Source organism: Mus caroli, chromosome 2 (assembly GCF_900094665.2).
Source record: "Mus caroli chromosome 2, CAROLI_EIJ_v1.1, whole genome shotgun sequence".
NCBI classification, from domain to species: domain Eukaryota; kingdom Metazoa; phylum Chordata; class Mammalia; order Rodentia; family Muridae; genus Mus; species Mus caroli.
In genome coordinates, this window is record NC_034571.1 from 119,977,175 (window position 1) to 119,988,779 (window position 11,605).

The 11,605-nt window shown below is 40.4% G+C and overlaps 1 protein-coding gene and 1 pseudogene across 1 annotated transcript; both read right to left on the bottom strand.

Moving 5' to 3' along the window:
* Positions 1-1,393: 1,393 nt before the first annotated feature.
* On the bottom strand, positions 1,394-2,045 carry LOC110308712 (annotated as a pseudogene).
* Positions 2,046-4,406: 2,361 nt separating this feature from the next.
* LOC110290068 (sperm motility kinase X-like) lies at positions 4,407-7,131 on the bottom strand. Its single transcript, XM_021156551.1, has 3 exons — positions 7,094-7,131; positions 5,184-6,821; positions 4,407-4,520 (listed from the first exon to the last, which is right to left on the bottom strand). The coding sequence occupies exons 2-3, from the start codon at positions 6,781-6,783 to the stop codon at positions 4,465-4,467; spliced, it is 1,656 nt and encodes a 551-aa protein (XP_021012210.1). The 5' UTR covers positions 6,784-6,821; positions 7,094-7,131; the 3' UTR covers positions 4,407-4,464.
* Positions 7,132-11,605: the final 4,474 nt, after the last annotated feature.

The window sequence follows — 11,605 nt, forward strand, 5'->3', positions numbered from 1 at the left end:
AGGATTATTACCTCTGAGGAATTATTAACAAGAAGCACATATTTACCAACTTCAAAATATGCTGTGACCACTGACAGCAGAAAGAACCTTGCCCCAAACACAGGCTTCTGTATGCATTGAGGCAGTTTTCTAGTGAAGCTGTCCAGAGAAAGAGCATAATCACAGAATCCAGAGACAGCAACCAATCCTCCAGAGAAATAGATGCTCAGGAGCACCTGTGATGGCTGTGCAAGGATGTGAGTCAGGGGAAATAGTGTGGTGCTCAGATGGTCAGGAGTATAATCTGAAGAGCTTCCCACTGATACCTTGGGTCATACAGTGCTCCTCAGCTTTTTAGTGATGAGCAATTTACAATAAGAGACAGAAAATCCAGATAACAGCTCTTATCCATTAAGAAAATTTATTGCTTTTTTAAAAAAATACTCCCCCAATAAACTTTCCGACGAACTTGAAGATTCACTTAATCAAATACTAACAGTGAGGTCACAAAAGAGCAACAATCATCACATCACAACACAACACAACACACCTTTAGATGCCCCATTATGTAAAATCATCAAAGATTTGTTTTTTCAGAAAAAAAAAATAGGGACCTTGTCCAAAGGTAGCATTAGAATTTTTCTTAATGGGGTAGGAAATACAAAAATATTTAAGGCCTTTTAGAGCAACAATGCCATGTAATGACAACCTATTTAATCTTGAAAGTGAAGTTCTCATTGGTAGCACAAATTTGACCACAGTCAAGTTCAGGGCAGTACAATGAAACATTCAAAGACTCTCCAATCTCCTCTGCTTCTAAACAGCAGAACTAGATCACATGTACAGGTTGAGCCTTTGAGTGGCCCCCTAAGTTTTAGTGAGCAGTCACACCCCAGTCACAAAGATAGAATATAAGGTTCCAACATTCAGACTTTTTCCTGAACCATGTGTCCTGGATCGTTTCCCCCAAAACTTACACAAATTTAATCAAATACTGATATCTGGATGCCACAAAGTGTCCCCAGTCATGGGGTTTTTGGACACCTTTGCCTGTGCTTTGATGTACATTCATCAAAGATTTCCTCAGTCAAAATCCTAAGGGAACCAGATCTCAATCTAGCATTCAAAATGTTTTTGATGGGATAAAGAAAAAAGTAATTCAAAGATACTTAAACCAAAAAAATACAACTATGCAATGACAACATAATTAATTATAAATAAGAAGTCTACATGGCAGTGCAAAGGTAATTAAAATAGAGGGCAGGGTTGTATGATAACCCCTGCACAACCTCCCAACATTCCTCTGCATTAAAAGGAGGAACCAGTGCCCCTCCCTTCACACCTTCACTTTGACCAGCTACCTGATCTGTCTGGAGAGAAAAGACTGAAGAAAATGTAGTGTGCCTCCTATCCTTTATTTCTGCTTCTGTTTGGTGGTGAGCAACTTTAAGAACTCAATTGCAGGGTCTTCTTCACCATCACTTGTGACAGAGTCCTGTGATGGATCAGTTGCATCAAGTTTCTTCCCAGTACATTTTGTTTCAGTGCAAACCCACTGTTTCTCATCTTCGCTATTAGCTTGGAGGGGTTCATTAACAGAACTGAACCACCAGTAGGAACTGAACTTGCGTTGATCCCAGAAAGACAAAACAAAGGGCACTCTTGATCTGTGTTCACATGGCCCCACTTGTGACATTCAATACACCTTACATTTCAAACCTGAATACCAGGCTGATCTCTGATGTTCATGTTATCTTTGGATGCCTTTCTGCCATTCGAACTTGTACTCTGTCTCTCCTTCTGTTTCTTCTTCCTCTTTGTTTTCTCTTTTAACTCCTGGTGGGGCCTCATACATGAAATTCAGGCCATTCTTCACATGCTCTTCTCCCATAAGCAATCTATTATGATATGACCCTTGTTCTTTAAGGTAACTGTTGCATTAATTCTTCTTGTTTCTTTTTATCATATGATATTTTCTGTTCTGCCATCTATACCTTCTTGATGTTGGATTTGGTTGCAGGATGAAAGTCCTTTTTACATGTGAAATTGGAGAATGACTTCCCCATCTTAGAGTCTGAGATGGAGAAGTTAACTGCTAGGTCTGCTAGGAACGTAAACTGAATACTGTATTCTTAACATAAATATTTACTAAGACACACATATAGGGGTTGGTGATAATGTATTAGGAAGATTCATTGATAAGCCCCAGGTAGAAAACCCATCCCATACTTACTCCTAATAGGAGTCCTGAAATATTTGAACTAGAAGTAGAAAGCAGAGAGTGGTATTCTGAGAGTTCTGAAGTATGGAGGAAAACATTAGTGAAGGAAAGAGTGAAACACTCAGGAGGAATCAGACAGAGGGCCAAACCCAGCACAGGCAGAGCCTAAGTCTTGCATATTTCTAATAGGAGACCCTTCCATGTGTCTGTGTCAAGTGTTGTTGGAGGTGCTGTGGTTCCTGGAGCTGATAGCACAGAGTGGAGAGCAACTCACTGAGGATGCACAGAGTGACAGGAGAGGAGAGAGGGGCTGAGAATTATTGGTGGGAAACCAATAATTGGTTAATGAGGTCCCCACTTAGGACTGTGGGGTTTTTCTCTGGGTAGGTCATGGTGATTTGTCAGATTTCCACCCAGTAGAAAGACCAAGAAACACTCAAGTAGATCTAGCTGAACACAAAGTTTTCTACCTCCTACAAACATACATTTAATACAATTATTTTGTATATTTTCCACAGGTACCACAAAGGTTTGTTCACCTTGCAATTATAATGTTCTTGCTCCTGATACTGTTCCTGGAGCTGTTTCGGTTACTGCTATATTGTTGTTTCCAGTGTACTGTGAATGACAAGAAATTGTCATTGCACATATATGAACTTTCCAAAGCCCCGTGCTAGAGATACTGAAAAATCATCAACAACAATAAGTAGATGGGTCAAAGCCTGAGACCAGCCTCATAAACAACACCAGGGACAGGGCTAACTCTTTGAACAAGACACCTTGTGTGGAAGAGAGGCACTCAGGTGTTGCTCCCTGGCTCAGGCCAATGGAATCTGGTGGCCAGTTACAAGGAATGGACATTAGAACACTTTGTTTCTTACTGAAAACCCATATTTTCAGGTATCTTTGAATCAAGAGGCTTCTTTATACTCACCCCCTCACCTAGATTAAGGCCAGATTGAGATACTCACAAGTGCATGAACTAAGTGGAACATGATAAATAAAAATGGCAACTGATTTCTGGAGTATCCAACCCTTGGCTCTGACACCTTGCTGTAGAAGAATAGTATCTCTGGCAGCTTGCAGACCCTCTGTCCTGGCAGGAGCCAAGTGAGTGTGGAGAGCTGCTCAAGTCCTCTCTATCTATCACCTCACTTGCTGTGTACGTGGGCACTGAGAGTCCACTGGATTTATTATAACCCTAGACCTGAGAAGAGACACCACGTCCTTACTAAGATGACACAAAAAGGCTACCAAATGAAAGGGCCAAACATACATGAAACTGATGGTGACTATGTGTACTATTAATATGGTTGTCCTCTATAGCAGTGAATTTAATCAATAAATGCAGAACTGAACCATGAGGCAAAGGAACGTGGATGGAGCTCTGTGAATTGAGGCAAGCCTGGTCTATTGAGCAAGCTCCAGACTAACCAAAGATGAAGATGGCTACATGACAAAACATTATAATTATAGCTGCAAAACATTATAGAACTGTTTTTTTTTATTAAAATTAACCCTGAATGCAAGCACCACATAAAAAGTGCTGCAATTCTGCCAGAGTCACTATAATCTGAACAGGAAGATTGTAGATAAAGGGCACGGAGAAATAAAGCATTGTGATCTAAAGATAAAAATGTTTACATTTGCAATCAGCCCATACAAAATTATTTTGTTCTTAATCATAGTAACTAAATAAATGTATTCACACTGCAACCCTAGTGCCATTAATAATGAAAATGAAATACTTGTATATTTTCAAGGATCTCAATTTAAAATACAAAGTAACCTTAAGTTCTTCTTGCCTCTGTGCTTTGTTTCCCTAGTTTATTCACACCTATCTGTCACTCATCTAGAGGTAGTAGAACGTAGGAAAATGGAGCCCAAGTTAAGGTATATTAAACTCTTATGCTAAAGCCATCTTCATTCAAAACCTCAGATTATATATGTGTAATATATATATATATCATATATGTATATACATATATATTCTTGAGTTCAATATATAATTCTCCTGGATTCTAGCTGTATACAATCACAAGCACTAGCTACAAGTGGCCAAATTATCTTTTTCCAAAGAGGCATAGAAAGGATCATTTAAACACATGATTGAATGAAAACTGCAAAAAGTAATGAGCAATCTGAAGCAAACTCACTCCTTTTCAAAACACCAGGGAAGAAGGAAAACACATTCCATGGACAACTTTGTATTTTGAGAAAACTATGGTCAAAAGGCTCTTGTCTGGATTTTTTTGAGAATATTCTCACAAGCGCTCAGAAGTCTTCTCACAGGACTCCATTCCTGGACCATATCTGATACCTGTCAAAATGATAGAAGTGTTTACAGAGATAGAAAAAGAATTAATGGACTCTTCATTTACACAGAGTACAATACATACCATTTAGCTCATTATGTGGTCCTGACACAGTAAAATAAAATAAAATATGAAATTTAATAAGTGTTTCATTTATTAACATTAAAAATGACCTGGGACACTGTAACTGTTTCATTGATACGATGTGCATCACAATAAAGTTGAGGTATGCACAGAGAGTTATTATGCTCAAGACTGTGCCCTATAGAAGTACTGCACAGAATGTCACACAAAGGGTAGGCAAAAAAAAAAAAAAAATCCCTCTTCAATAGTAAGGTTACTATTATTTATAGCAATCTGAAGGACCTATACTTGGCTGTGCTGGCCCTGTGTTTGCATAGACCTTCAGGCTGATTCCTCCTGAGTGGTCCATTGATCCCTTCACCAACACGTTTCTAGTATCCTTGCCCAGCATCTGGCCACTATCCTCTGCTGTCTCTATGGAAACCAAGCTTTGGAAGACTCCTCATAGGTGGGAGGACAGGATGGGATTTTCTCTATGGCATGATAGATACAAAGTCATCAACCCCCTCAAGATGCATACTGAGAATATTTTAAGGGAAGAAGAATGTAAAGAGTGTATGCTTTCCCATCACACCGCCACCTACTTGTTTTAGCCTGTGTCTCTGAAGCACTCTTCATTGGCTGCCTGATTTCGTTATTGGTCACTGGGATGCAGCAACATAAGCTTCTTACGGGGTTGACAATTCTTTTCTTCGGGCCCTTCCAGCCCCACCTTCTCAGTGGGACTCTGGGCACACCCTGGGACTGCCTTCTGAGTTGCTCCTGATGGTCTGTTTCCCCGTAGGATGAGCTGCTGTCTTGTAAGCATTCGGTGCCTGTCTTCTCTCCCTGGAGCCCCTCGCTGGGGAAGGGGCTTCTGGTTGTGGACTCCCAGGAGGACGAGCTGCTACTTGTGTCTGACGACCCAGAGCTCTCATTGGCCACATGTATATTTTCAAAGGTTGAGATCTGTGATGCTGTGAAGAGTGAGTCTGTGGTTCCTGAATCCGATGTTGTGGCTGTAGACGTTGTCTTTGATCCTGATGAAGTTGTGGCATTGATGCTGCCCTCCTCGCTGCATGTGCCCTTTTCAGCCCCAGGCATGAGCTCCTGCTGTGGGGAGGTGTTTTTCAGAAAGCCACTCTTCTTACTCTTAAGAGAAGAAAGGGTGGGAGGTACACGATGCCTCCTCTTACGGCTTTTCCTCCTATCTCCACGCTGCTCAGAGAGAGTGGTCAAAGTGAAGCTAGGGTCACTGGTTACCCTCCTTAAAGGCCAAGGAAGGTTGGGATCTTTTGTAGGGTCCAGTGTACCACCCTGCCCTCCATCGTGATAAAAAGCAATGTTGGTCTCTGGCTGTCTAGGTATTTCCTCTGTTTGTGTCAATATGTCTTGATCATGGCGCAGCCATGGGTGTGCCACTACTTCTCTGATGGATGGCCTCATTGTGGGGTCTATTGTCATTAATCTAATCATTAGGTCTCGAAGCTCTGGGGACAGGAGATATGGAATCTTCCAGCTCTGGGATAGAATCATGTACTTTATGTTGGAGTGCGTTGTCCCTTGGAAGGGAAGGTGGCCGATAACTAAATAGTATAAAACTATTCCAAGGCTCCATATGTCACTTGGAAGGCCATCATATGGTGTGTCATTGAACACTTCAGGAGCACAATATTTTGCTGTGCCACAAAATCCTTTGAATTTTCCCCCAGAGGCCAGTCTTTTGCTTATGCCAAAATCAGTGAGTTTTACATGGCCATCCCAATCCAATAGGATGTTCTCAGCCTTGATGTCTCGGTGGGCAATATTCTGACTGTGGATATAGTTGACAGCCAAAGAGAGTTCTGAAAATATGGTACATGCCTCTTCCTCATCTAGAGGCCCATGCTTTTTGATATATTTCAGCAGGGATCCCCGGGATGCATATTCCATCACCAGGTAGGTTTCGTGCCTGGTTTGAAAAACTTGTAGAAGTTGTATTATATGACGGTGTTGTAGAGACTTCATGAGTTCAATTTCAGAAATAATGAGGAAGTCTGAGATTTTGCCCCTTTTCAATATCTTGATGGCTACCAGGGTATGGGTCATAAGGTGGAGAGCCAATTTGACTCGTGCAAAGGACCCTTTACCTAGGGTACCCAAGATGTAGTAATGCTGTGCCAGGGTGTCCCCTTCACGGAAACTGGTCTTGAGCTCCCTCGACATTGTGGCACTTCCCCTTTCTTGGTCAGAGTCACCAGGAGCTATAGCAAGTAAAGATGGCAAAAATTTAGAATTACTTCTAAGAAAGCTTACTGCTAGAGATTCTGAGATTAAAAGTTAGAGATACCTCCAAAGAAAAGTCTGGCTATGCCTCAAGGCCGCAGAGAAACCAGAACAAAGCATAGACAAACACAGTGGATGGAAAGAATGAAGAAGGCTCAGAGCTGAAAGAAAGCAAGGGCAATGGAAGACAACAGTTTAGCCAGGAGAACAAGGATCCCCATTTTGAAGGATAACACATTGACAAGCTTACCCAAGACATCCGTTATGAAGGGAAAGCAGTGAGTTAAAGTCCACACTTGAACATCAAGATAGCTTTACCCAGAAATGCATGGGATGGAACCTGCCCAGAAGAAAAACACAGTATATACACAGGATGGGGACAAAACATTGCACTGCACCATGAATAAGAATGAAAATTTATCAGTTTTTCTGGAAATGGATGTACTTTGAGATCTCTGTATTGTTACACAGAATAACATAGCCCAACAGAGACAAACGCCACCATTTTTTTTTCTCATATGCAGGATCTTGGTGGTTTAAGGTTGGACTAAGGGATAGGAGAGCTTTGAGGGGACTGGAGCATAAGAGGCAGAATGAAATAGTAACAGAAAGAGACAAAGTCAAAAGAGAAATCAGGAAGAGAAATATAGATGTTGGCCAGTCATGGACTCCACTCAGGTTTCTTCCCATATTTCACCTCAGTCCTCCGGAGGCAAGGCAGTCAAATATCTGAGTTTAGGCTACTCTGGTCTACAGAGAAATTTCCAGGTTGGCCAATGCTATGCAAAGAAACCCAGTCTCCAAAGATCAAGAAAAGCAAACTTAATTAAAGAAGGAAAGAGAAAGAAGGGAAGAAGAAAGGAAAGAAGGAAGGATGGAAGGAATGAGAAAGGAAAGAATGAAGGAAGGAAAAAGGAAAGAAGGAAGGAGGGAGGGAGGGAGGGAAAGAAGGAAGGAAGGAAGGAAGGAAGGAAGGAAGGAAGGAAGGAAGGAAGGAAGGAAGGAAAGAAAATGGATGGATATTACTCCACAAAGAAAAATGAAAAACCTAAACAAACAAAAATCAAGAAGTCAAAGCTATAATCAAAGCCCCCAAATGAATAAAGTCACATAAACAGAAAACCAAACCTCTGAGCTCACGGAAAGGAAACAGCAGGAAAGAACTCACTCTGTGGAAGTGTAGCAGATGTTCCATGTCAAAATCCAAACAATCATGAAGGTACGAATCGAACCACCAACCACCAAGTCCTGCAGTTCACTACCAACGAGCTCTCTGCACAGGACACAAAACATCCCAGACAGTGCATTATATGATCAGCTGTCAGTCATTCCTCACAATGGCTCTCCGTGACATCAGAGCATTAGAGACAACTCAGAGCTGGCACAACCCACAGTGGCTTTTCTTACTTCTTAGTCCAAAGGGGCTCTGTCTGTTACTGTTCATTTCACTGAGAGCAACACCCTGACAAGAGGCACCTGAAGGGAGGGAAAGCTTTATTTAGACTCATGGTATGGGGTGGGGGTTGGGGTTCCCCCACTGGGGTTTTAATCTCCTATCGAAAGGAATGTTTTAGATTCGGGTGGAGACAAAAGGAAACATATTTGGAAGGACAACTAGATGTTTCCAGAAGGGGAAAGAGCAAGAAATATGCTCGCGCTCTCTCTCTCTCCCCTCCCCTCCCCTTCCCCCCCTTCTGTGTAGGTTTGTATGTTTGAGTGTATGTTTCCAACCAGATATGTAAAAGTACAGCAAACTTTTGAGATTTGGGGGCACAGAAACATCCAGGAGAGGAGGGGCACTCTGTTCCAAGAACAAGCAGTTATACTGAATTTCTTCATGGGCAGAGATTTCTAAGGGTGGACACTTCCAAGGTGAGGATTGGTGGAATTTCATGTCCTGATCTTACAGAGGTCAGAGATTGGTGGTTTTTCTGTTCAGGAATTGGTGGATTTTCTTGATCAGTTATTAGTCTTTTTTTGTTTGTTTGTTTTTTGGTGTTTTTGTTTGTTTGTTTCACACTGTTTTTTCTACATATGGTCCATTGGTCAGGACGGGGAGTCATTTCAGGACACAGGTTGCTTTGGCTTAGGATCTATGCCACAGTCATGGAGCTCTTCAGGAAGTGTGGAGAGGACATTTTGCCCCCATGGCAGACCTTGTGTTGGTACTTCCTGTTGATGGCAGGCAGAGTCTGAAGAGGAAGTGCCATTGCCATGGCATTTTCTGCTGAGGTATTTCACAGTAGTCACAGGCTGAGGTAGAAAAGGTTGTCCAGTGGCCTTGGCAGCTTCTGCAGCTTTACCTCAAGTTGTAACCTCACAGGATGAAGGCAGGGGCTGATAACAACTGCACACCTCTCAGGGACTTCAATCTGAGCACAGTGTAATAAAGCCAAAACTGACAACAGTTAAATCCCTAAGAAAAGTACAAAGTCCTGGAAATAAAAGGAGAACATGACTGAATAATTATTGTGTCAATGAAGAAAATAAAGATTTTCAAAATGTGAACTAACGAAATTCCAACATAATAGAACCAGTGGGACATGGTGAAAGTTGTTCTATAAGGGAAATAGATACCTGTGAGTGCTAATATTAAAAAAAAAATCAGAAAAACAATTGCTTTAATTTAATGATCAATCTCAAAAATTTGAAAAAAAATAAGAAAAAAATCAAACTTAGCTTTTCAAAATCATAAAAAATAAATAAAAGAGAAAAAAGAGTATAACACAAAAGATCAACAAACTTTGGAACTGGTTCTTTCTTCCACAGACTACCCATGTTGGGTATGGGGGTCCCTGAGATGAGGGTCCTTGAAGGCTAGGTGGGTAAGGATTCGGCAGTGACAAACAGAAACACAGAGGCAGTTTGAATCTGAGTGTATTTTGTGACTCTCAAGCAAGGGCTTTTATACATAAAAAAAAAAAAAAACATTAAAACTCTCAGAAAATGTGTTCAGCGAAGCAATCTGCTTGTGGACGTTGTACATCGTGGTGCGGAGCCTAGTGCGCACCACGATGTACAACGTCCACAAGCAGTCTAAAAGAAAAGATGTGTTCAGTGAATCACAAATAGAACAGGTAACATCATTATTATTTGGCACAATAGAAATCATCCAAGTATTACAACTCTGAAAGGATGTATATAGTGGGTCAGTCATCCAGGGCTAGTGATATGTTTCCAAGAGCAGGTTAACAAATCTTTATGGTAAATTATTATTTAACATCTAGTGCTTGTTTTTAAATAATCTTCAATGCATAAATTTAAACTATTTTAATTCTTTTAATTTAAGGCTTTCTTTACCATATACCAAAGCCTACCTCTGATGACACATGTGCAGCCATATGAAATTTTATTGTTGAGAAAATTTTTATTCATCATAATGCTATTATGTAATGTTTTAAGTGATTTGTGAATAAAGTGCCAGTTTCCCTGGTGATAAGGTCATGGTTAGTGACCCCCATCTCCAGGAATGGTTTCTTACCCATTATTCTTGCTTTAGATCTTGGCCTAGGCTACCAGGAACCTGTCATCAATAAGAAAAGGAAAAACTGAAAACAAAACAGATAAATTGTAATGAGAACTATGGCTCAATATTTTGTTCTAGGCAAGAGTTTCACAACTGGTTCCAGGAGGCCTCTTTCTTTGGAAATTTTTACCTCAGTCTGTGGAACTTGTCACACAGATTCTACTGGAGTTGATGTGGCATCTTTCATAATATATATAGGAATAATGGAGCCTTGACCCAACTACCCTATAAAAAAAAAAAAGAGGGCCTAAATTAAAAGAATAAATGTGAATAGAGAACTGTTACAATAGCTACCCAAAAATTCAGAACTTTTAAGAGAATCCTTTTAAAACATGTACTCCATTAATCTTGAAATTTAAGAAAGGATGCATAATTATACCACCATAATTATATGAATAAGACAACAACCGAGACAGCCCCATAACATGTGAGATAGAGACAAATGATCCAGAAAGAGAAAGGAGGTGCAAGAGGAGGAAGAGGAAGAAGGAGGAGGAGGAGGAAAGAAAAAAGAAAGGAAAGAAATTAAGAAAGAAGAGAAGATACAATACTAAAAATGCTCAGTAACATACTTGCAAACATAATACAGACATGTATCACAAAGATGGTCCATCGCATTGGGTTGAACCACCTGAATGTAAGGATGGTTAAATACATGCAAGTTTGTAATATAATAAGCCATATTAGTAAACTTAATTATTCAAATCAGATCTCATTTAAGTAGATGCAAAATAAGCATTTGATAAATCCATTATGCCCTCATGATAAAAGTCTTAGGAGAATGGAGAACCACAGGGACCATACTTCAGCCTAGTAAAAAGATATATATGAGAAACCAACAGCCAACATTGTCTGAAATGGAGAAAAGATTGAATTAATTCCTATGAAGTTAGTAATGAGCCAGGGATGTCCAGTACTCACAATCATTGTCAATACAACTTGCTATCTTCACTGTTCTCAAAGGTGAAGGCAATAAGCAACAGAAGGAAATGAAAGGCATAAAATCAGGAAAGAAGATATCCAATTATCCCTATTTACAGTGGACATGGTGCTAGACATTAGAGATCCCCAGATTTTGACCAGAGAACTTCTAGAAATGACAAATTTAGCAATGTGGCAGCATACATATTCAATATGCACAAATCAATAGCTTTTCTATACATCAACACCAAACAAGAGAGAAAGAGAGAGAGAGAGAGAGAGAGAGAGAGAGAGAGAGAGAGAGAGAGAGAGAGA

What these genes read in the sequence shown, in the direction of transcription:
- LOC110290068 (XM_021156551.1), bottom strand. Translation starts at nt 6,783, where the DNA reads ATGTCGAGGGAGCTCAAGACCAGTTTCCGTGAAGGGGACACCCTGGCA. An exon ending in AGAGACACAGGCTAAAACAA is followed by an intron (nt 4,521 to 5,183) that starts GTAGGTGGCGGT and finishes TCATTTTGACAG; the next exon opens with GTATCAGATATGGTCCAGGA.